This window comes from Urocitellus parryii, chromosome 11, assembly GCF_045843805.1.
Source record: "Urocitellus parryii isolate mUroPar1 chromosome 11, mUroPar1.hap1, whole genome shotgun sequence".
NCBI classification, from domain to species: Eukaryota; Metazoa; Chordata; class Mammalia; order Rodentia; family Sciuridae; genus Urocitellus; species Urocitellus parryii.
Genome location: NC_135541.1, coordinates 7,525,724 through 7,551,875, shown reverse-complemented (window position 1 = coordinate 7,551,875; position 26,152 = coordinate 7,525,724). Strand labels below are relative to the sequence as shown.

Here is a 26,152-nt window from a genome sequence, read left to right as displayed (position 1 = left end):
AGATTTGGGGTCTAGCCAATGTAAGCAAGCACATTGAGTATGAAAAGAAGAGCAGGGCACTATAATGTTATTGATGTTTTTATACTAACCAGGTTTTAGACTCTGTAAGGTGGAACAATGTTCTAAAATAACAGTTGCTGTTTCACCAGAGATGTCCAAACCTTCATTTGTCCAGATAGTTGCCCTAGAGAGTAAAACTTAACAGATACAATGTAATTAATATTTTAAGAAGTGTTTGTCATTTTAATATGTAAATCAAACTTTGATTTATATCAGCATATTAATATTTGCTCTTAGGGAATAATCTTGAATACTTTTAACTATTTTTGTTACATATATAAACAACTTAGTATAAAGAAACATTGTAATATTTAACCTTTATTTATATATGTTTATATTCCTTACTTAGAGCCTATTGTTTACTTAGATGTATTATAATTATATATCACCACATAAAGATTTTCTGACCTGGAAACATGTTTTTTTTTACTAAATACGTTTTTTATATTTAGAACCTTTTAATAATTTTTAATCCATGGATCTCTCTTTTTGTTTATACCTTAAAATAACTCTTATCAATTTCTGACTTTAGATAAATTAATCCATTTTAATAATAGGAAATATATTTACAGTACTCTAATTGAAATGCAGTTGAAACCTCTTGACATTTTTGTATATAGAATTATACCCACTGGGACTTTTAACTTTTAGTAACCTTGTTTTTGTGATAACATAAAGTAATTTTAAATTTTTTAAATTTACCAATATATGGAAACACCAACAGTGCATAAATATTTTACCTTATGGAATTTAAGGAGTTAAGATTACTTGATATCATATTTAACAGTTAACATTTAAACTTTGTAAACCAATGAGATGTCTCTAACAACACATCCATGATTAATTTCATATAGGTCAGATGTTATTTGCATTTTTTTAAAACGTATAAGAGAAGTGCATAGAATAGCATTTGTAATTTTTTTCCATTGAAGAACAATCCTAGAAACAATCGATATTAGATACTTTATAGACACTAACATTTTATTAACAACTGTTTGACCACCTAGAAACAAATCTGTAACTTGTTTAAGTTGCATTAGTAACTTTAAAGACGTTTTTACCTTTATTTATTTACCCAATTTCAATTGAACATTTTAAATCGTATGAAGCAAAGGTATTTGGATCCATTTTTAAAATTTTAATTTATGAGGTCATATGTCAAATTTTAGTATCAAATATATGTAGACACGGCAATACATGTAGACGGAGAGTACACCGGTGCACCTACACAAAACAGACCGACAAAAGCCTTGTAGGTTATTTGTTAAAAACCTATTAGACTGAGAATAAACCCTTGTCAATTGGCCTTAGAACAAAGCAGAATGTAATCAGAAAATCATATTAACCTAGGCGTATCAGATCACAATTATTTAACAAATATAGACCTTCAAAAACCTTCCTGGCCTTCTTCCTGAGGTGGTCCTGCTGATTAAAGGTGAAAAGAATTCAGGGAACATAGACAAATGACAGGCCTTATTCCTCCCTGAAGGAACTTCCCAAAGAGGAACTCCATTGCTCTCCTCAGGAGAGTCACCCAGGTTGGGGTCCCATTGTATGGTTACATATGAGAGTCCAGTCTCCATTATCCACTGAGGGTGGGAACTGTGAGCTCTTTGGGAAGTTGGGGAGCAGAAGATATGAGTCAAAGGCAAGTGTCTCTGATATGGTTTGGATATGAGGTGTCCCCCAAAAGCCTCTGTGTTAAAGCAGGAGGTGAAATGATCAGATCATGAGAGATCTAATCCAATCAGTGGATTAATGCATCAAATGGGTATATTTCTTTCTCTCTTTCTCTCTCTGTCTCTCTCTGTCTCTCTCTCTCTCTCTCTCTCTCTCTCTGTGTGTGTGTGTGTATTCTGATAATTAGCATTTCCTCAATCCTAGATAACCATTGACAAAATGCGGTTTCAGAAGCCCTTTCTGGCTGCTGAGGTCGTCTGACAATGACTGGTTTTAGCTGGGTTTCCATAACCCAGGGAGGTGCCATTCCAACCAGAACACAGTTCAACTTTCCTCCTCAGGGGTCTTTTCCACAACATTACACACACACTCTCCAAACAAGATCATAGGATTTTTATCATTGGCTCTCAAGAGATTAATAAAACACAGAATGGGACCTGCAAATTCCAAGAAACTCCAGGAGAGCCTTTCTTCTGCACTGCAGAGGAGTCTATTATGGTTCCTTTTCAAGCACATTTTGAAACTGGTGGGCAAATGGTTCCAAAGACAGTAATGGCTTCCACGTGGAATGTTGAACATCTCTCAAACAGCTGCTCTTTAAGAAGTACATTTTAAGCCAAGTGAGGTAGGCCATGCCTGTAATTCCAGATTCTCAGGAGCCTGAGGCAGGAGGATGGCAAGATTCAGGCCAGACTTGGCCATTTGGCAAGCCTGTTTGAAAATAAAACAAAGAGAACTGGGCAGGTAGCTTAGTGGTAGAGTGCCCCTGGTTCAATGCTCAGTACTGGAGGAGGGGAGAGTAAGTTTTTTGGCTTCAAGTTATTTTTATCAAGTTCTCTGATTACATGGGAAAAGGAAAACTGAATCATCTCTGTTAAAAGTTGAAGTATTATTTCATAGGACATAACTTTCCTTATTCACTTTAAATATCTTTGATGATTCTGGTTAAACAACTTATCTTTTATAATGATCTAGGACCCCAAGTTTCATGAAGTGCTTTAAACCTTTGGAGATTATTTAGTAACTTCTCTATGATCAAAGTCTACATTGTCACTTGACCTTGAGCTAACATTGGGAAGTTCTAGAGAATTCCATAGTTGCTCAAGGGATTTCTAGAAGAGAGACATTAAGGCAATTAGCCTAATTTGAAGTGATAGGAAGTCCTGTCAAATATGAGATAACATTTTCAAGTTATATTTATTTGGATATTTTATTAATATTTGCTTTAAAATGGCAAAAATTCATAAAATATTTCATATGTTCTCAGACATAATTCTGGACTCTATATTAAAATGTATGCCAATCAAATCACCTTGTTAATAGCTGGTTATAGTAAATTCCCAACAGATTTTTAACCATGTTAAAAATCTAATTTTTTATCATCAAGAGCTATCATTTGGATTTTTTCCCTGAATATAACTAAAAATCAGATTAATTGATTAAGAAGAAAAAAACCTCTACAAGTTTACTTGAACACAGGTCTCTCATCTATCTATCTATGTATTTATTTATTCAATTCTTTATTGATTGTTGGTAGGGATCAAACCCAGGTCCTCATGCATGCTAGGCAAATTGTCTAACTTTACAAATTATAATTTAAAAAAGGTGTGGTGGTTAATACTTGTAATCCCATCTGCTATGGTATGAACTGATAAATATAATCAATACTTGTGTCAATTATAGGTTCTAGATTATTAAAAAAATATGGATGATGGATATAAAGTTTTGACAAGTAAGACAAGACAATTATAAGGTAAGAACTGTCATAGGCAGGCCTGAGACTCCATTTTGCTGCCTCCTATGAACAACTGTTACAAGAGCTGTTTCTGAGAAACTGAAATGACTGCTGTTTTTTTTTTTTTACTTTAAAATAATTGCCTTTCTGTACTTTGTACCCCACAGATTGTACCCTACTCAGGATGCAGTGGTGGTCATGGAGAGCTACATCCAGGGCTTGAATGCTATTGTGGTCACATGACTTTGAAGTACATTCTCGCCCTGCTGACCCGCTCCCCCCAAAAAAATTCACGATGTGATGGTCTAGCTCTGCTTGAACCCAGGAGCCTGCTCAACTGAACTGAAAGCTAATGTGCTGGCTTGCTGACTGGAAAATTCTGGTCCTGCCTAGAGCCCAGAGGCCCCACTTATTAAGTTTTAATATCTATGATTGGTAGCTTACGATAAGTAAGTCACTGAGTTGTGGATTTTGTGCTTATATTGTCTTTGGATGGACCAGGAGGCTACTGTCCTCTCACAGAGCTTGAGTCTCTGTGGTGGGTGACAGTCCCTAGTCAGGTAAGTAAAGCTCTCTTTTGATTTCAAATTCAGACTTAGAGTGCTTTCTGGAGGGACTCCCCATAACACCATCTACTTAGCAGGCTAAGGCAGAAGGATCTCAAATTCAAGGCCTTTCTCAGTAATTTAGTGAGAACCTGTCTCAAAACAAAATTTTTTTTAAAAAAATGGGCTGGGAATGTAGCTCAATGGTGTAGTTCCCCTGGGTTCAAACCTTGGCACCCAAACAGAATAAATGAATAATTTAATTAACTAAGTAATGAATTAAAAAAATGAAAAAAAAGCTGAGGATGTAGCTCAGTGGTAAAGCTTTCCTGAGTCCAATCCCCAATGCCAAAATATAAAAAATAAAAATAAATAAATTCTAGGCCTAAATATTTTTAAAAAATGAACACCTGTACTCATAAAATTTCTGCAAAAGTCTAACTGTTCATAGAATAATAAAGGCTGGAGCTTGGAGATGAGATACCCAAGGCCTAATGAACAGGCAAAATTGAATTTAACAGTGACTTCCTGGTGGAGAGCCACTCCCTCCAAACCCACCTTGTTCAAATGTGGCTCAATGAGTTTCAACATTGATTCCTACTCATCTATTAATTCCCTCCAATGGGAGACTGGACCAACCAGGAAAAGTCCATCCTGACACCAAGAGAGAATCAAACCCTAACCATTGTGTGATGCATCCAGAGAAAAAAATCTTCATCCCAAGGGGGGAAAAATGGTGCTCAAATCAACAGGCAGGAACTGTGTCAAATCATGATGAAGGGGAAGCAGGGTGCTGTGAAGGGAGGGTCCCTGGGCAGCTCTGCCTGATGGCAGGAACTATCACAAACCAGTCAGCCACAACCTCAGCTGTGCATAAAACCTACCACAACCTGTACCCCCATGTTTTCTAGGACCTGGCCAGTCACTGCCTGTTGTCCTTGAACTGAGGCCACCCTTGGTACTGAGTCTGTGGAGCCAGTGGTAATTGACTCAAAGCTGCCTCTGACACCCTGTCTCCCTTTGCCTCCTGGATGGGGCTCTGACTCATCTTTCTTTGGGAGTCCTGCATTCCTGCCCTATTATGTCTGACTACCCTTGTTCTTTGGAGAGCCACTGTCTGTTGTGACTCAGGTTGACAGTAACATCTACCTGCCTCCTGCACCAAGTCAAGGGTGGTAAGAGAAGGCAGGGCTGTGGTGTGAAGTCACCCTTTCAGCTGGCTACACACAGACAAATGGCAGAGAAATTTAGAATTCAGTCAGAGACTAGATTTCAATTGTTGTGGAGCCTAAAGAGCAATAATGGTTTAGATTCTGTGTCTCCCAATAGCTCACATATGACACTGTTTTCCAGGAGAAATGATTGGTTTAGAGCCTTCACCTACTCAGTGAATCAATCCCTGATGGGATTATGGATAAGTGGGGGTGGGTAGAGTGTGGCTGGAGGAAGCTGATCATTGGGGTGTGAATATGGGTGTATATTTTGTATCTGGCAAGGGGCCATCTCTCTCTCTCTCTCTCTCTCTCTCTCTCTCTCTCTCTCTCTCTCTCTCTCTCTCTCCTTTCTAATGAAGTGAGCCACTTCCCTCTGCCACACTCTTCCACCATGATGTTCAGCCTCACCTTGGAGGTGAGGCCACAAGCAATGCACTGCAGTCTGTGGATTGAGACCTCTGAAACCATGAGTCCCCAGATAAACTTTCCCTCCTCTGTAGTTGTTGGGGTTGGGTGTTTTAGTGACAGTGTGAAAAAGCTGACTAACACAAAGACAGAACAACGAAGCAGAAATGCAGTTCTGTAACTGCTGCCAATCAAACCATTCCTTCTACATCTTCCCTGTAAGTCCTCCGCTCACATGGCTCATCATCCAAGCACTCCCTCTCTTTCTGTCTCTCTGTCCTCAATTCATGAATTATGTTTTTCAGACTCCTTATATTTTCCTCTGTGTACTTCTCACAGCCCAAAGGGCCCTGGAAACTGCCTGGGGCCAATTTTACCTGGGAGATGTGTCCTGGGGGGTCCCTGATTCTAAGGGAATGCTCTCAGGTGGTGGCTGTCCTGAAGTCAGGGACACCTGGTATCCAAACCTGTGTCTTTCTGTCCAACATTCCAAGTTGCCCACAGTTTCCACCCTCTCTGCATTTCAATTTTTCCATCTGGTGGGGCATGGTGGCCCATGCCTGTGATCCCAGTGACTCTGGAGACTGAGGCAAGAGGATGGGAAGTTTGAGGCCAGCCTCAGAAACTTAGTGAAGACCTAAGCAATTTTGTGAGACCCTGTCTTAAAATTGAAAAAAAAGAGAGAGAGAGAGAAGCACTAGGATGTGGCTCAGTGGTAGAGCACCAACGGGTTCAATCCCCAGTTCAAACAGACAAACAGGACAAGTCTTGCCCCAAGTCTAGAAGACTGATTTCACCCTTGGTGTCCATTCTTCCTCCTGAGTGGCCCTGATCTACTACAAGGTAATGTCACACCTATGTGACTGTTGGACACCTGGTTTCCATCTGTTTTCTTCGTGCATAACGCTAGTATCTTCAAAAAGCTGTTTTTACTATGGAATCTTTAGGAAATATTTTTAAAAAATATTTTGGATATGGCAAAGATATCACAATGATATTTGAGGGTTTTGTTTTTTCTTACTGTAGGGATTCAGTGCTTTTCTGTCTTCCAGGCAGGATCAGGAGAGTCACATATGGGCAAAATTCAGACCATCGTGTGGAGTGCATGGAAGGCGGCAACCCTGGCCCTCACTCTCCCTGATTCTGCCCTCCTGCAAAAACATGGGATTCAATCAATTAATCTGGAGAAAGAAAATCCGATCAGGATTACGTGGGTGGAGATTGGGGAATGTGATTAGATACTGCTTTCTGATTGGATACTAGTCAAAAGGTGGAGGTGGAGGCGTGGTCTGGGGGGTCCATAAATGCTTCTGCGGAGTCAGAGGAGAAACACAAGAGTCCTGGAGCCCAGGGAGAACCATCACGACATGCTGAGACTCTGAGCACCCTGCACACCTGGAAAGATCCCGTAAGTCCCACACCGCCCTGAGCACCACGGAGTCACCTCCTCACCTGTGCGGATTCAGGAACAATTTTCTGTTTTTTCTCAAGAACCAAGTTAGGACTTAGGGTTTGCCTCTCAATGTAGTTTTTCGTTTATCCTGAATATTAAGATTTCCATTTTAGTTTATGTCTCTTTCAATTTTCATTATTTCTTTCTTTTTTTTTTTTTTTTTTTTGGTTCCAGGGATTGAACTCAGGGACACTCAACCACTGAGCCACACCCCAGCCCTATTTCATATTTTATTTAGAGACAGGATCTCACTAAATTGCTTAGCACCGCTCTTGCTGAGGCTGGCTTTGCATGCATGATCCTCCTATCTCAATCTCCGGAGCCCCTGGGATTATAGGCTTGTGCACGCATGTCTCGAATTTAAAAAAAATAAATAAATACATAAGTTTACATGGACTGCATTCTTTTATCTATCTATTTATTTGGAAGTGCTGGTGATTGAAACCAGGGCCTTATGCATATGAGGCAAGCATATACCAACTGACCTAATGCCCAGCCCACCATTTATTAATTTTTATGTGCTGCTGAGGATCAAACCCAGTGCTTCACACGTCCTAGGCAACTGCTCTTCCACTGAGCTCCAGCCCCACCCACTTTAAAACTACTTAAGTAGATTGCAATCCTGTTACAATCTAATTGATTGAAATTCTATTTTCTTTTATTTAAGGAAGATTGATTTATTTATTTGTATATAATATTTGTTTTTTTAGGTTTAGGTAGACACAATATCTTTGTTTTTTATTTTTATGTTGTGTTGAGGATCCAACCCAATGCCTCACCCATTCCAGGCGAGTGCACCACTGCTTCAGCCATATCCCCAGCCCTGGAATTCTATTTTCTGACAATAAAAATATTTATATTGTGCATCCTTAAAATTATACTTTTTGCTGTGCTTGGTAGCACATGCCTATAATCCCAGCAATTTAGGAGGTTGAGGAAGCAGGAGGAATAGTGTTCAAAGCCAGCCACAGCAAATTAGCAAGGCCCTAAGCAGCCTCAATATAAAAAATGATAAGAGCTGAGGATGTGGTTCAGTGGTTAAGTACCCAGAGTTCAATCTTTGGTATCAAAAACAAACAGGGCTGGGGATATAGCTCAGAGGTAAAGCACCCTGAGTTGAATCCTGTGCCACAAAGTTAATAAATACAAAAAAAACCCAAAAGGGGTAAGGGTGTAGCTCAGTGGTAAGCTACCCCTTGCTTCAATCCCTAGTATCACCAAAAAAACGAAAGAAGAGTATAAGTAAGCAAGTAAATTAATTAAAAATTGCTCATTTTAAAAATGAAAACCAATGACACCCACTTTAGTTATTTATTTACTGAAGCTAGGGATTGAACTCAGGGGCACTCTACTACTGAGCTACATCCCCAACCCTATTTTATTTTTCATTTTGCTACATGGTCTCACTAAGTTCTAGGCTGGCCTGGAATTTGTGATCCTCCTGCCTCAGTCTCCCAAGCCATGAGGTTATAGGCCTTAACCACCAGGCCTGGTTTGCCACCCAAAGAGTGAAATTGGATCAACCTATTGCCAAAGCATCCACTTGGCTGAGTGGTTTCCATGGGGTGGGTTTAAGGTAGAGCTATGGAGCTTGGCTGTGAATGATGTGTTTGGGTGGGGCATCCCCCAGGATCCCTCCATGCAGACTCCAAAGAATGAGCAGCGGACCCCACCCACACTGCAGGAGCTGGCAGGGCGCAGCCTCCTGAAGGACAAGTCCAGGGCCACCCTAGCTCTGGAGGACCTGCCCATACAGCTCTTCCCACCACTCTTCATGGAGGCCTTCAGCGGGGGACACACTGAGGTCCTGAGGAAAATGGTGCAGGCCTGGCCCTTCACCTGCCTGCCCCTGGGGGCCCTGATGAAGAAGCCACAGCTGGGGATAATCCGAGCGGCACTGGATGGGCTGGATATGCTGGCTGCCCAGCAGGATCGCCCCAGGTGAGGGGGACCCTGGAAGGCAGCGCCTGGGCTTCCAGGGAAGTGATGGCTGTGGGCAGGGAGAGTAGGTGCTGAAGTGTGCCCAGCAGGCTTCCTGTGCTGCCAGCAAGGGGGGGGTGGAGAGGCCTTGGCCATGCTGAGCCCCACCTGGGAGGGGCTTCCAGATGTGGAGGTGCTTGTGGCAGCTGTGCTGACCCCTGAAGGAGGTTGTGCTTGCCCCTCCCTCAGCTGGTACAGGTGGGGGCACCAGGCTGGATTGCAGGGAAGTGGGTGGAGAAAAGCAAGACAGAAGGAAGAGGTGGAGCAGGGAGCAGCAGCTGAGAGGGGAAGGAAGGGGCCTCAGGGCTGAGACTCTGCTGTGGTCCCCGCAGGAGGTGGAAACTGCAGGTGCTGGATTTGCGGAATGTTCATGGGAACTTCTGGAGGATGTGGTCTGGAGCCGAGGTTGATGCCTGCTCACCAGGAGTCATGAAGGAGAGGCAAACAGTGAAGGCCTCTCCAGACACAGGGCCTACTCTGCCCTTGAAGGTGTTAGTAAACCTGTGCTTCCAGCGAAGATCCCTGAATGCATTCTACTCCTTCCTCTTTCGCTGGGTGGATGAGAGGAAGGGTCTGATACAATTGTGCTGCAAGAAGCTGCAGATGTGCCCTTTGCCTGTCCGTACCATTGAGAAGATCTTGGAGAGGTTGGATCTGGACTTCATCCAGCAGTTGGACGTGCAGTGTCTCTGGAGCCTGTCCACCTTGGCTACTTTTGCTACCTATTGGGGCCAGATGAGCAACCTGAGGCAGCTCTTCTTCTCCCAAGTCTATGTGTCTGCCTGTGCTTCCCAGGAGGAGAGAGATCAGTTGATGGATGACATAACCTCACAGTTTGCCAAGATGGACAGCCTCCGGAGGCTGTACCTGGATGGTGTCTTCCTCCTAGAAGGCCGTCTGTGCCAGGTGCTCAGGTGAGGAAGCAGAGGGATCTGTCCTAGGACATCAGAGCAAACTCTTTGTCACATGAAACTTCAGCTGGCACCTGCTGTGTGCCAGCCATGGTGACTTAACATTGATGGAGATGTTAGAAAGTCAATGAAGTGTTTGTTTCCCTCTGTCCTGAAGCCAGGTCTCACCTAACCCCCCACACAGAAGCAGATCCTAAACAGGGGTCCGTGGTCTGGGGAGCAGAACTCTGCTGGGGAGCCCGTGGGGGGAGAGGAGCTAGTGAGTGGGTGTGAGGTTCCTTCCCTGGGAGGCCTGTCCAGCAAAGGTGGGGAGAAGCAGGGTGGAGGGGAGGGCGCTGGAGGAGGGAAGCCCCCACACCTGCACCTTTCAACAGAGAAGCTCTGTGCTCTCCAGCGGGGAGCAGAGGAGCTGCTGCCAATGCCCCCCATGGGGAAGGCTGCTCTGAGCCCTGGGTGGTGATTCTGGACTGGAGGGTGAGGAGCAGGGGTGGAGGGTACAGGTGTGAGCCCCGCAGGAGAGCAACCCCAGTTTGTGCGGCTCCATCTTACCTGGGTTTGTTATTTGTGCATGTCTCACCCTGACCCCCTCTGCTACAGCTGTGGCTTTCTGCTTGGCAGCCAGGAGGGGCACCTTAGAGGTGATGGACCCACCTGGTCACACAAGTGGGGGTGAAAGGCTCAGCATGAAACAGGGTGATGGGAAGGAGCAGATTCTGCAACAGGCAGAGTCCTGGATGGAGACCATCATCAGAAGGTCAGGGTAACCTTGGGCCAATTTGTCTTCTCCCACCTTGACATCACTCCTCAGAACTAACTGCTTGATCTTTGCTTAGGCTCCTGAAGACCCCCCTGGAGACCCTCTCAATAACCGACTGCCTGCTCTCAGATCCAGACTGGAATGATCTGTCGGGGTCTCCAAACCTCGACCAGCTAATACACCTGACGCTGTGGGGCAGCAAATTGACGAGTTTCAGTCCTGAGCCCCTCGTAATTCTGCTAGAGAATGCTGCAGCCACCCTTGAGACCCTAAACTTGCAGGACTGTGGGATCACCAACTCCCAGCTCCAGGCCATCCTGCCTGTCCTGAGCTGCTGCTCCCAGCTCAGGGTCTTGAGCTTCAATGGGAATGACATCTCCATGTCGGTCCTGAGCAACCTGCTGCTTCACACTTCCAGGCTGACCCGGTTGAGCCTAGAGAAGTACCCTGCCCCTCTGGAGAGCTATGATGCCCAGGGTGCCATCCACCCGGGGAGACTTTTCCAACTCATCGATGAGCTGATGGAGATACTGAGGGATGTGAGAGAGCCAAAGAACGTCCTTTTCTATACTAAACCCTGCCATAGATGTGGCAACTGGTTTATCTATAACCTGCCCTCCAGTCCGTGTCACTGTTGGCTGCCTGCCTAGTGGGATGCATATATGAGAAATGTTCTCCTGTGCACTTGAAAATAAAGATAAGACATGAGTGTCTCTCCAAGGGGAACTAGAAACAGGATGCCAGGGCACTTCTTAACATGAGTGGGTACAGAAAAGCTGATGCAGGAGGCCTGGGTCACAGAGGCTTGATTCCCGTCGGGAGACTTGGAACCCATGGGGACATGTGTCTTAGGAGTCAGAAACAGGAATCTGAATTTCTGGAAATACATTTGTGCTGAGAGATACACAGGGCATGACCCCTGCATGGATGGCTGCAAATGAGCGACTTGCAAATGAGCCCCTTGGGGAACTTGTGGCAGAGCCTCTGCTGTCCTCCAGGGGTTTCAGCTTTAAAAAGGTCAGGAAGCTAACTCAGTGGCTGATCAGTGCTGATCAGTGACAATGGAGCTGAGGACCTCATGGCCTCACAATAGTGCAGGGCCATTCTGAGTATACCCTCCATTCTTTACTTCTCTCTGGGTGTCATTCCTTCCAATGCATGTGGCTGTTCGATGGGGTAATGTGCCTGTGGTTCCCCATGGAACTGAGAACACTAACCTGCTCTCCAAAGGAGTTCATCTGAGGATAGTAGGAGACTTCCATCTGAGTTATTCAGGTCATAGTGGACCACAGCTTTATCCACAAGGGCTGAGGTTCTTGGAAAAATAGTCTGAGTCTTTGTGTGTGTGTGTGTGTGTGTGTGTGTGTGTGTGTGTGTCTGTGTGTGTGTTGGGGATTGTACCCAAGGGTGCCCTACTACTATAGAGAACTTCATAGAATACAACTTATAAATCCTTGTACAATTTAACAACCCATCAGTCAAGAAACCTAAAGGGAGGTTGGACATGTACACAAGAGTTAGGTGCAATAGATAAAATTATAAATGCAAGATTTCCTGCAATTCCAAACCCCAGCACCTGTCATCTAATGGGTCTGCAGACTCCAAATGGTTCGCAGCAGACACCTTCACTCTGCTGTCTCTGGTACCCAGGTGATAAGCAGAGCCAACACTGTTGCCTTCTGAAAAATCAGCAATAAACCCAGACTGGGAATCTACACGTGTGCCCTGAAACCCCACATCACCCCTCTCAGGCATCACGCCAAGACCTCTCAACCATACAATGTCCTAGAAATGCCTCTCACTCAATTTGCAAATGATTTGTTTTATGGTCTCCTACTGCACAGGATTCTAAAATAGTTTTTCTTCCCCTTTGAGAGTGGGTGGCAAATGAGAGCAATAAGACCTCCTTGGATAAACTTGTGTTCTCTGCAGAAGAAATCCATTATGCCTGGAGCAGTGGCACATGCCTGTAATCCCAGCAGCCCGGAGGCAGAGGGATTGTAGGTTCAAAGCCAGTCTCAGCAAAAAGTGAGGCACTAAGCAACTCAGTGAGACCCTGTCTCTAAATAAAATACAAAATAAGGCTGGGGATGTGGCTCAGTGGTCCAGTACCCCTGAGTGAAATCCCAGTACACCCCCCCCCAAAAAAAAAAAAAGAAAAAGTCTATTACTTAGGTTATGCTCTGATTATGTAGGAAATTTCCCTCTTACCTGAAGAAGAAAAGACATCCCAGGTCTCCCTAAACCCAGAACTGAGATAATTAAGAGGTTTCCCTTCCATCTCTAAGATTCAAATCCTCTACGATATTGTAACCCAGCTTTTATAATTTCTCTCTAAAAGTTTCTTTTTTCAGTTCTTGGGTTGGAACCCTGAGGCTTTCTAGCACTGAAATACAACCTCAGTCCTTTTAATAATTTTATTTTGAGGTAGGGTCAGTTGCCTGAGCTGCTCAACACAATGGCACAGAACTAAAAGCCCAGCAACTCAGGAGGCTGAGGCAAGAGGATCATAAATTCAAGGCCAGCTGCAACAATATAGGGAGACTTGCCTCATAAAAAAGGGCTGAGAATGTGACTCAGTGGTAGTGTACCCCTGGGTTCCATCCCCAGCACCATAAATGAACAAACAAATTGCACTTGCTATACCCCGGCCACTGGTGATGTCAGGGAAGGAGATACTGGAGAGTGACCGAGGGACCTCAGGGTCTGGTCCCCTGTTTAGTCCTGAAGGATGCACTCATCACCACCCACACAGAAGCAGAGGGCTAAACAGGGGTCTGTGGTATGCAGAACTCTGCTGGGAAGCCAGGTGGTGGGGACAGGAGCTAGTGAGGTGGGTGTGAGTTTCCTTCCCTGGGAGGCCTGTCCAGCGAATGTGGGGAGAAGCAGGGTAGAGGGGAGGGTGCTGAAGGAGGGAAGCCCCCACACCTGCACCTTGTAACAGGGAAGCTCTGTGCTCTCCAGCAGGGAGCAGAGAGCCACCTCCAATGCCCCCCTGGGGAAGGCTGCTCTAAGCATCATGTGGTGATTCAAAGTCGAGGGTGAGGAGCAGGGATGGAGGCCTGGCAGATGGTGGACCTACCTGGTGTAAGGCTTACCCTGAAATGGGTGATGTGAATGAGCAGATTCTGCAACAGGCAGAATCCTGGGTGTTGACCATCATCAGGGGTCAGGGTGACCTTGGGCTTGGGCCAGTTTGTCTTCTCCTACCTTGACGTTGCTCCTCAGAATTAACTGCCTGGTGTCTCCTTAGGCAACCCTTCCCACCAGATGCTCTCAATTACTAACTCGCTGTACTTAGAATCAGAGTTGAAGCATCTGTCCCTGGGCCTGGGTATCAGAAAGAGAACTGCAAATTCAAGGCTGACCTCACCAATTTATCATGGCCCTAGTAATTTGGCCAGAACTTGTCTCAAAGTAAATGAAAGGACTGGGAGGAAGTTAAGTGGTAAAGCATCACTGGGTTCCATCACCAGCATTTAAAAAGGGTGGGGAGAATGAAGATGGCAGGCCAGAGGGAGGCAGCATTCTGTGTTGGTCCCTGATCCAGATCTCACCTAGTTGGAATACTGCATCTCAGAGAGTGTTAGTGAAAAACCAGCCTCTACCTCAGAGCAAAGCCTGTCCAAGGAAGGGACATCACCTCTGCCCTTGGAAAAACCCACAGAGCACTCCTAGGCACATTCCCACCCTGCTAAGTTGTTTATCTACAAATAACAGGAGAGATCTGCTGAGCCAGGTGTCCCTGACTCAGTCAGGCTAGATGGGGAAGCATACCAACCCCCTAGCAGCCACCAATCAGCATGAGACAGGGAAATACCTGGGATGCCAGTTGACCCTCCCAGTAGTTTATGGTGGTTGATAACATGTTGGGAAACCATTTAGTTCAGCAGGTACACCCCTTTGGGCTTAAACCAATCAGTTCAAATGAATACCCCTTTTGTACTGACCAATCACCTTTACCCAACTTGTTCCCTCCAGTGAATGTGCTAATCATGTTTTAGAATTGTTATTTGATTTTTCCTCCGTGTGTGATGATTGGCTTAGAGATGCTATGATGTATGTGAAGTCCCTGCCTTCTCCAAAGAATGCATAAAACTGTTGCAAACCCTGGGCTCAGGGCCTCTCAGCTTCACCAGTTGCTGTGTGTGAGCGGAGGACCAAGCTAGCTCGCAATAAACACCTCTTTGCTGTTTACATCGATCTTGGGTCTCTGGTGGTCTTTGGGAGTCCTGAATTCGAGCATAACATTTGAGGACTCCTAAACAGCTGCTTTCCACAGAAATCACCAGCGCTGTGACCCCGCACAGGGCTCCAGGCCTCAGCATTGGAGCGGAATGAGTTAAAAAAAGTGCCCTATATACACAATGAAATTTTACTCAGCAATAAAAGAGAATAAAATCATGGTATTTGCAGGTAAATGGACGGCATTGGAGAAGATAATACTAAGTGAAGTTTGAAAATCCCCCAAAAAACAAATGGCATTCTAGTGTTTTCTGTGATATAAGGTGAGACACTCATAGTGGGGTAGGGAGGGGGAGCTTGGGAGGAATAGATGAACTCTACATAGGGCAGAGGGGTGGGAGGGGAAGGGAGGGGGCAGGGGATTAGCAAGGATGGTGGAATGTGATGGACATCGTTATCCAAAGTACATGTATGAAGACATGAATTGGCATGAACATAATTTATATACAACCAGAGATATGAAAAATCGTGCTGTATATGTGTAATAAGAGTGGTAATGCATTCTACTGTCATTTATTTTGAAAAAGCCAATTAAAATAAAAGAAGAAAAAAAGGGTGGGGGCTGGGGAGGCAGAGCCAAACTAAAAAAGCTTGGTTTCAAATGCCAGTACCATAAGTAAATAAATGAATCTAGTTATCATGGAGTTTTAAAAAGTAGTTACTATTATATAATATATGTTAAAAACAGTTTTTACCAGGTGCTGTGTCTTATGTCTATAATTCCAACAGTTTGGGAGGCTGAGGCAGGAGGATCACAAAAATGATCATCATTACCTCAGTAATTTATCAAGGCTCTCAGCACTTAGTGAGAACCTGTCTCAAAATAAAAAATAAAAAGGGCTAGGGTTGTAGCTCAGTGGTAAAGGCCCTGGGTTCAAACTCCAGTACCAAAAATAAATAAATAAATAAACAATGGTTTGTGTGGGTCTTGGTGGTGAATGCCTATAATCCCAGCTACAGAGGCTAGGGCAGGAGAATCCAGAGTTCAAAGCCAGCCTCAATAAAAGTGAGACACTAAGCAACTCAGTGAGATCCTGTCTCTAAATAAAATACAAAATAGGGCTGGTTATGGGGCTCAGTGGCTGAGTGCCCCTGAGTTTAATCATCAGTAGTCCCGCCCCGTTGCAAAAAAAAAAAAAAAAAAAAAAAAAACAGGCCAATTTGGGCAACTCAGTGAGATCTTGTGACTCGGTGTTAGAACACCCTGGGGTTCAGTCCTTGGTAGAGCAAACAACCAATCAGAACCAAACCAAGAAGAAACCAATTTGTTCTTGTACTGTATTTTATGAAGTTGTTTTTTAAAGGCTCAAACAGAAGTGAATATGTGAGAGAAGGCTGGAGACTGTCGGGAGCAATTATCATAGACCTTTCTCACTGCTTTAGGACTTAGAGCCAGTACCCCTGGTTGGGAGGGTTTTTTCCTTTCTTTCTTTCTTTTTGCTAAAACGTTTGATATTCAATGTACCTGAGCATGCCTCCTGCTTGCCCTGCTTCCAGAATGTTCTCAACTGAAGTCTTCCATTTCCCCTAACGAGGGCGAAACCTGCGAGGGAGATCTAGATGAGCTGCACAGGGGAAGCCACCGTGATCCCAGCAGCCGGGGACATGGCACCCTGTGTGTGAAGAGGAGTCCACTGTGGAAAGACATTGGTCTTCAAAAGAAGGCGGGAAGGGGAGGGCGGGGGAGGGGGCCAGGGGGTAGGAATGATGGTGGAATGAGTCAGACACCATTAGCCCAAGTACATGTATAAGACACGAATGGAGAGAAAATACTCTGTGTACAATCAGTGTCTTGAAAAATTGCGCTCTATATGTGTAATAGGGAATGACTGCATTCTGCCATTGTGTATAACAAAATAGAATTAAAAAATAATAAAATAAATGAACTAGACATTCCCTCAATATTTTCAAAAATTGTTCATAATATTAGCTTATTTAGAGAGTCTGCTGGGATTACGAGAGTCTGTACCTCAAGGTACAATTGACAGATATTTCTTTATAACTCAGGTTAAATATGCACAACTGGCTGAAATGCTATGAAATCAATTTTAAAAAGGCAGATCCGGGGGGAAACAGCAGAAGCAGCAGAGGCTGCGGCTCTGCAGAGAAAATAAATGCTTCCAAGGAAGGTAGCAGGAGCTCTGTGCCACCTGGCAGGACACTGTGGCTATGCCTCTGGTGGACAATGTGGGCTGCCACTGGGAAGGTTTCACATGGATTGTCCGAGGACTGGGGTGCACCAGAGATTCCCAGAACTGGCAGTAAAGTGGATGCCAGCCCCAGAGGCCGACCAGAGCACCCAGATATTTTCTGTAGTTCATTCAGGACATAAATTGTGATAAGGACCCATAGTTCCTGAGTTCCGCCCAGGTCCTTGAGCATTTTAATAATACTTTGGATGCTCTTCCAGCAGTGTGATCTGAGGTGAATAAATTGGGCTCATAGTATTTTTTGCTTTCTTTTATTTTATTCCATTCAACAGAAAGAAACTTGTACCCTAATTGATGAAAAGTAATGTTTTCCTGTCAACAAAGCAAGCATTACTACCCTCAATTTTATTTTATATTTTATTTCTTTTTTTTTTTTTTGTACTAGGAATTGAACTCAGGGGCATTCAACAACTGAGCCACATCCCCAGCCCTATTTTGTATTTTATTTAGAGACAGGGTCTCTCTGAGTTCCTTAGCGCAACAGCCTCCTTGCTGTTGCTAAAGATGGCGTTGAACCCATGATCCTCCTGCCTCAGCTCCCTGAGCCGCTGGGATTACAGGTGTGTGCCACCATGCTCAGCTTTTATTTTTTATTTTAAGACAGGGTCTTGCTAAGTTGCTGAGGGCCTCGTTAAGTTACTGAGGCTACCCATGAACTTGTGATCCTCTTGCCTCAGCCTCTCCTGTCTCTATGAAAACAGGCATGTGCCACCATGCCTGGCATCACCCCAAATTAAATCACCTTGAAGAACAAACTCGAGGTTTTGATCAGATAAGCAGGCCTCCACCATTGATTTATTAGTTGGTTAAATCATGTCATTTTTTTTAAAAAAAATTATAAAGTTGTATTTATTTGGGATATATTTTTTTTCTTTTTTGATATTATGGATTGAACCCAGGGGCTTGACCACTCTGCTACCTTCCCAGCCCTTTTTGCTTTATTTTGAGACAGGCTCTCACTAAGTTGCTTAGGGCCTTGCTAAATTGTCCAGGCTGTGATCCTCCTGCTCAACTTCCCCTGTTGCTGGGATTACGAGTGTGTGCCATCGCACCTGGCCAGGGAATGTCTTTCAATGTGGAGTTCCCCAGTTCATGGATTGCTTTTTACTCGAAGAAAGTTTTTTATCTTGTAAATGCATTCGATTTTAATATTGAACATTATGGCTTTAGGAATGTTCTTTCCTGAAACAAGAAAAGAGTGTTCATTAGATTAAAAGAAAATACCCATATTGGGTGGGGATGTAGCTACATTGTAGAGGAGTTGCTCACTGCAAAATGAAACAGAAAACTGAGCCTGATGGCGCACACCTCCCTGTAGTCCCAACCACTTTTGGAGGCTGAGGCAGGAGGATCACACACTCAAAGCCAGCCTGGGCAACTTAGTGACAGCTTTTCTCAAATAAAATTAAAAAGGATTGGGGATATAGCTCAGAGGTAGAGCACTCCTAGGTTCCACAAAAAAAAACAGTACCACAAAAACCCCCAAAGGCAGCAAGAGCAGAGCTTGAAGTAGATTGACAGTTTCAAACTTATTGTCCCTGTAAGGAGGGGCAAGAGGTGGAGCAAGAGAAAAATCACTGATTGGTTAACCCCAGACTACTTCAAGACACTTTTTTAGGGATTAAAAGATGAAGTCTCATACTCCCATACCCTAGACACCTCTTTTTCCTGTAGTTAAATGGAATTAAAGGTGTAAGGGTTTTCACACTTCTGCTTTTCTTAAAGCAATGAAGGTTTTCTAGTTTTGTTTTATTTTTTTTTCTGTTTATTTAGTTTACAGTGCTGGGGATCCAATCCAGGAGTGCTCCACCATTGAGCTCTCTATGCCCAGGCTTGAAAAACAAAACTGTTGTTGTGGGACAGGGTCTCCCTAAATTTCCCAGACTGTCCTCAAACTTGATATCCCCCAGTCGCAGTCCTCTCCCTGGACACCAATCTAATAACAAAGATAAGGTCTTGAGAAAAATGAAAAAGAAAGTTTATGGCTGTGATTTTACCTATTCACAGGAAAGGGGTAGGGGATATAGGTGATTCAGAGAAAAGGAGATTAAGGAGGAGAGATCAGGAAGAAGAAGGTCAGGGAGAAATTAAGGGAAAAAAAAAACATGTAGGTTTCAAAGCCCCAAGGGCTATATAGTCAAAGCATCAAGTGAGCCCCTGTTACGCTCCTATATAATTTAATGTGGCTACTTTGTGTCCTTCCCATATTTTCAAATAGAGACTGATGCAGTGGTGCACATCTCTAATCCCAGCAAACTGGGAGACCAAGGCAGGAGAATTGCAAATTCAAAGTCAGCAATTTAGGAAAACTCTGTTCAAAAGAAAACAAAAAACAAACTAGAAAAGGGCTGGGGATGTATCTCAGTGGTACAGCACCTGTGGATTCATTCCCCAGTATGAAAAATAAAAACAAACAACAAACAACAAAAAAGAATGAAAGGAAGGAAGGGAGGGAGGAAGGAAGGAAGAGAGGGAGGCAGGGAGAGAGGGAGGGAAGAAGGGAGAGGAGGAGGGAGGGAGGGAGGGAGAGAGGGAGGGAAGAAGGGAGAGGAGGAGGGAGGGAGGGAGGGAGAAAGGGAGGGAAGAAGGGAGAGGAGGAGGGAGGGAGGGAGGGAGAGAGGGAGGGAAGAAGGGAGAGGAGGAGGGAGGGAGGGAGGGAGAAAGGGAGGGAAGAAGGAAGAGAGGGAGGGAGGGAGAGAGGGAGGGAAGAAGGGAGAGGAGGAGGGAGGGAGGCAGGGAGAGAGGGAGGGAAGAAGGGAGAGGAGGAGGGAGGGAGGGAGGGAGAAAGGGAGGAAGGGGTATAACATTAAACTGAAGTCAGGCATGGTAGCCCAGTCCTATAATTTGCTCCCCCGAGGCTCAGCAGAAGGATTCCAAGAACACTGCCAGCCTGAGCAACATTGTGAGGCCCCTATCTCGAAACAAATTAAACTTAAGAATAATTGAATTATTTAAATGTGTCCGTACACAGGTGCACCATTTTTAATGATTCTAGACAGATGATTTTTCAGAAATTCTTTTTAATTTTAAATTATCTTTACATCTAGAATCAAGTGAAACATACCTTAAATACTGGACTTAGTTTTATTCCATCTGATAGGGCTTCATGAAACAAGTTGATCTAGTTAAAATAAACCTTAAATATTTCTGAGTGAGGAAGATATGGTAAAAAGAGTAGTTTGTTGGTTGGGCACAGTGGCACATACCTATAATCCTAGTGACTTGGGAGGCTGAGGCAGGAGGATGGCAGGTTTGAGGCCAGCCTGGACAAGTTAGACTGTCTCAAAATATGCTAAGAGCCACAGCCAAGTAATATGATGCATGGCATTTTTGGTTGAAAGGTGACACCAGCTAGCCATTGAGATGATATGATTATGTTAAGATTTGCATTCATATGGCTATTGGACTCCTGCTGTTCACCTTGGCCTGCTATGGGACTCCTGGAGAGTTCCCATTGGTTGGGGAAGTACAGTAGGAGGGAATTCCCGGGGAGGAACTTCCTCAGGGGTGCCAGGAGGTTAGGATTGTTCCCGGGCGTTGGGGGCATTGGCGGCATTTTCAAATAATAAAGTTTGTTCCTGCTTGAGTGGCTCGTGATTTTGTGTCTAGCCAGACTGCAGCAAAAATAAAAAATAAAAAAGGCTATGAATGTAGCTTAGTGGTAGAGCACCCCTAGATTAAACTCTAATAAAACACACACACACACACACACACACACACACACACACACACACACAGAATGATTTCTTTATCCATGTTCTTCAGTTATTCCCCTGCAATAGGTAATCTGTACATAAATGGGGTAGGAGACTAAATGTTCCCAGGAAACTGTGTTCCAAAATAGTGTGGAGGACCAGAGGGCTGCTGCTCTCCTAGTCTGGGCAACACAAGAGTGGTCATCAGTTTTTAAGAGTAGCCCTCACAATCCACAGAATTCTATCACAAAATAGATCATAAAGTTATATGGCTTTGGGGGAGGTACGGGAGATCAAAACCAGGACAGCACACATGCTTAGCACGTGCTCTACCACTGAGCTATACCCACAGCTCAAAATACTCATGATGTTGGTCAAATCTTATGAGACAAAGCCAGACATGATATCACACACCTATAATCCCAGCTTCTTAGAAGACTGAGGCAGGAGGATCATAGGTTCAAGGCCAGCCCCAGCAATTTAGCAAGACCCTAAGCAACGTTCTGACACCCTGTCTCAAAATAAAAAATAAAAAGAACTGGGAACATGGCTCATTGGTAAAGCACCCCTGGGTTCAATCCCCAGGATACATTAAAAAAAAAAGATAATAATTTTGCTAGCAGGTTTTTCTTTGTATATATATATATATACATATACATATTATTATTTTTTTTTTTGGTACCAGGGATTGAACCCAAGGTTTTACACATGCTGGGCAAGCACTGTTCCACTGAGCTTCTTCCCTATCCCTGTTATGGATTTTTAAAATTTATTTTTTGGTACTGGGGATTAAACTCAGGGGCACTCGACCACTGAGCCACATCCCCAGCACTATTTTGGTATATTATTTAGAGATATGGTCCCACTTATTGCTAAGAGTGCCTCACTATTGCTGAGGCTGGCTTTGAACTCAAGATCCTCCTGTCTCAGCCTCCTGATCCACTGAGATCATAGGCGTGCGCCACTGTGCCTGGCTTCCCCAGTCCTTTTCATTTTTAAACACGAACTTGATATGCTGCAGATGGTCTTACTAAATTCAAGTGCTGAGGCAGGCTCAAACTTGCAATCCTCCTGCCTCAGCTTCCCCAGTTTCTCAGACTACAGACCTGTACTACCATGCCTCGCTATTATCGAACACTCTTTAAAATGTCATTGTTCCTTAGACTTTGCTTTTATAGGATAAAGGACCCTGACACTGTGTGGGGCTCAGCATTGCCTGGGAAATGCCCCTGTAGGAAGAACCCTGACACTGAAAGGCTCCAGGTGGTGGCTGCCATGATGAGAGGGACCCACACTTTGACCTCCTTTTCTTGCTCCCCAACATCCTGAGAGGTACCCACAGCTACCACCCTCAGTGGCTTCAGACATGGAAAAGTGGCTTCCCAGGGCTGGAAGTTGAAGCTTCTCTCTGGTCTCAGGTCCCAGCTCATATTTGGTGACAATATTCTCAAGCCAGTTTGCTGAGCTGATCCCCCTGAAACACCCTTTACCTTGTAAGGGAACAAAAGACTGCTTCTCCCTCCCTGTCCTCCAGGGTAGCGAGAGCTTTTAGGAGTCTCTGTGGTGTCTCTAGCAACTCCTTTCCAATTTCTTTTCTACTGATCCACTTTTTGTATTTTATTTTGAGACAGGGTCTTGTTGAGTTGCTCAGGGCCTCGCTAAATTGCTGAGGCCAGCCTTGAACTTGCAATCCTCCTGCCTCAGCCTCCAGAGCTAATGGGATTAGAGGTGTGTGCAGCCATGCCCAGCTTCATAAAGCATTTTTGTTTTTGTTTTTGAGATGGGTTCTTACCCTGCTGACCAGGCTAGCCTGGAGCTCCTTGCTTTAGGGATTGCCCTCCTTCAGCCTCTGGGGCTGCTGGCATAGATGGGATTAAAGAAGTGAGCCATCAAACCTAAGAGGTTTTAACTCTAGAACATGTTCACAATATCAGTGTGGCCACGGACCCCTGAACAATGAGCTTTAAGGTCTTTCTCTGCGTCCAATATCAGATGAAGTCCTTTGGTGTCTCATGCTCAGAACTGAGAGTGACCCTGTGAATGAAGCTCTGTGAAAGAAATACAAGAGAGGATCTCCACCCCACCCAGAATCCCTTCCCCTTCCTGCCTGGAGATCTGCTAAAACCAATCAATAAGCTGAAAACCCAACCAGGATTAATTGGATGAGATTCAATAATCTAGTCAGATATGAGCTTCCGATTAGAAAGGAGGGGTTTGGAGAGGAGGAATAAGAGCTTCAGAGCAGCCAGAGATGATTCCAGAGAATCCTGGACCAAGAGTCACTGCCTGGATCTGTTGACACTTGGAGAGCCAGACGGTTCCATCCAGACGTGCAGAGAGGTTAAGGGACAGCCCCCCCTAAGGATGCGCCACCCTGTCTACCACAGCCAGTCTGCCCTGGTGACTGCAGTCCAGGTTGCCTCCACTGCTGCTGCCGAATCTTAGGGATTGAACCCAAGGATGCTTTACCACTGAGCCTCATCTCCACAGACCTGTTTTTTATTTTGAATCAGGGTCTACCTAAGTTGGTCAATGTCTTGCTAAGTTGCTGTGGCTGACCTGCAACTTGACTTTTTGTGCACTGGGGATTGAACTCAGGGCTGCTTAACAAATGAACCACATCTCCAGCACCTTTTACATTTTTTTTGACACAGGGCCCCAACAAGTTGCCTAGAATCTCCCTAAGTTGCTAAGGCTGGTGTTAAACTTTTGATGCTCCTGCCTCAGCCTCCTAAATTGCTGAGGTTAGCAGCATGCACCACTGCACCTAATATTTTTTTTTTTTTTGGCACCGAAGATTGAAATCAGGGGCACTCAACCATTTGAGCCACATCCCCAGCCCTATTTTTGTATTTTATTTAGAGACAGGGTCTCACTGAGTTGCTTAGTGCCTCACCATTGCTGAGGCTGGCTTTCAAGATCCTCCTGTCTTAGTCTCCCGAGCTGCTGGGGTTACAGGCGAGTGCCACTGCACCTGGCCCAGTGCAAAATTTTTAAATGAGAGCTATCTATTTGATTTTGAATTGTCTTGACAATTTTCATATGTAGTCTATATTCCTTTAAATGACACTGCATGGAATTTGTGGTATTGGGATTTTACAAGTTATTTTATATTTAGAGCTTAAAACAGGGTGAGGGTGTTGCTCAGTGTTTTTTAGAGGACTTGCCTAGTACGAGGACCTGGGTTCAAACCCCATCACCGTGAAACAAAAGGATATGTGTGCATGTATGTGATGTATACAGTTCATATCAATGTTTTATTACTGATTTCTTGTGTCACGGTTTGGATAGGATGTATTCTCCCAAAGGTTCAAGTGTTAATGCAAGGGATGAGAAAATTGGGTTATAAGATCCATAATCAGCACATTCAATTATTTAAAGGATTTGATAGGACTACATACTGGGTGATAAACTCTAGGCAGGTGAGGTGTGGCTGGAGGAAATAGGTCCCTGTGTGTATTTGGGTGTGTATTTGGGTTTATATTTTTTTATTAGTTGCTCAAGACAATACAATGACCTTGACATATTATACATTTGATTCAAATAGGGTATGAATTCTCATTTTTCCACATGTACAGATTGCAGGATCACATTGGTTATACATCCGACCAAAGGCTTGATCCCCATCCTCCATGCCAATCCAATAGCAATGACAAGATGTTGAGAAAAAGGTAAAAGGTTTATTGTTTTGCTAGCAAAGAAGAAATACAGGGACTAGTGTCCCAAAGCCTCTGCTTCTGCCTATCCTCAGGAACAGGGGGCTTTTAGAGAGGTGATTCAAGAAAATGGGATTAGGAAGGAGATCAGGAAGGACATCAGGGAGATCATGAAAGAGAAGGTTAGAGGAAAGAAGATGCGGGGGTGGGGGGAGAAACATGTAAGTTTCAAAGCCACAAGGGATATAGTGAAAGCATCCCGTGAACCCCTGTTAAAGTTTCTTGGCACTGTGCCCACCACCTCCAGGCTGCCCTGTACTGATCAGCTTTTCTGAGGCTCTGTTTGGTCATGTTCTTCTGCCTCTTGAGCAATGGAGCTGGCTGTCCATGGAATGAACCTCTGAACCCAGGAACCCCAAGTAAACTTCCTCTAAGTTCAGCAACCAAAAGTTCTGATTTTCATTTTTGGAGTCCAATGGGGATCTCACCCAAGGCTATATGTGGGCTCAGTAACCTCCTATATCACTGAGCTACCACCCTCAGCACAGCTCCTAAGCTATAGCTATATCTAGATTTACATCTGTACATGTCCACATATGTATATAGTTTTGTGTGTGCATGTGTGGTACTGGGAATTGAACCCAGGGCCTCACATGCTCAGCAAGCTCCCTACCACTGAACCACATCTTGAGCCTCAGACAAGGTCTTCCTCAGTTTCCCAGTCTGCCCTCGAACTTGAGGTTCTCATTTTTTAAAAAATCATTTTTTGGTAATGGGGATTGAACTCGGGGTGCTTTACCTCTTAGCCACATTCCAGCCCTTTTAATTTTTTTTATTCTGATTGGGTCTCTCACGAGGGCCTTGGGTCTTGTTAATTTGCTGAGGCTGAACTTGAACTTGTAGTCCTACTGCCTCAGTGTCCCAAGTTGTTAGAATTACAGGCTTGTGCCACCAGGCTGGGCATTGACCCTGTGAAATTTCTATTCTCTTTAAGGGGGGTCCTAAGTGAGGTTTAGGTTTGGGATGTGGATCAGTGGTAAGGCACTTGCCTGGCATGCATTCAGCCCTTGGTTCACTCCCCAGGATCTCAAAAGTGAGGATGAGTCACCTGTCCATAGGGGGACTGGTGAGCCTTCAGACTCCTTGATAACCAGTGGGATTGGAGTTGGGAGGACCAGAGGTGGATCTGGATACTGGGAATTTGATCCCCACCACCACAGAGCTGTGGCTTACCAGGATTTGAACTTCAGCTGGTTGAGGAGGGGTTTTTCAGGCTTGGCCTGAAAGGGAGCCTCTCTTCCCTGCAGATTCAACAGGATGAGCATCAGGATGGTACCCACACTCCAGGACCTGGTGATACAGAAAGTACAGCATAAGGAGGCCTTGCCCATCCCCAATCTGGAGTACCTACCCAGGGTGCTCATCCTGCAGTTGTAAAAGGAGGCTATAATGGGAGCCTCCTTCATAGATTTTGATCTGGAGATGCTAAAGAAGATGGTGCTGTCCTGCCCCTTGGCCTGTCTGCCTGTGGAGTACCTGCTGAAGACAAGAGATGTGAAGGCCTTAAAAACCCTACTGAATGGGCTAGACTTGTTGATTTCCCAGA

At 44.5% G+C, this 26,152-nt stretch overlaps 1 protein-coding gene across 1 annotated transcript; it reads left to right on the top strand.

The window, feature by feature from the left end:
* Positions 1 to 8,731: 8,731 nt before the first annotated feature.
* On the top strand, positions 8,732 to 25,983 carry LOC144249153 (PRAME family member 12-like). Its single transcript, XM_077791361.1, has 6 exons — positions 8,732 to 8,896; positions 9,140 to 9,270; positions 9,405 to 9,986; positions 10,817 to 11,279; positions 24,642 to 24,751; positions 25,854 to 25,983. Exons 1-6 carry the CDS (start codon positions 8,732 to 8,734, stop codon positions 25,981 to 25,983), a joined length of 1,581 nt encoding a protein of 526 aa, XP_077647487.1.
* The last annotated feature ends 169 nt before the right edge of the window (positions 25,984 to 26,152 follow it).

Bases quoted from the DNA above. Each gene is read 5' to 3' on its own strand.
- LOC144249153 (XM_077791361.1), top strand. From the start codon at position 8,732: ATGCAGACTCCAAAGAATGAGCAGCGGACCCCACCCACACTGCAGGAG. The intron at 8,897-9,139 runs GTCCTGAGGAAA...CTGTGCTGCCAG, and splicing joins TCAGCGGGGGACACACTGAG to CAAGGGGGGGGTGGAGAGGC. The intron at 11,280-24,641 runs GTGAGAGAGCCA...GCCTATCCTCAG, and splicing joins TGATGGAGATACTGAGGGAT to GAACAGGGGGCTTTTAGAGA.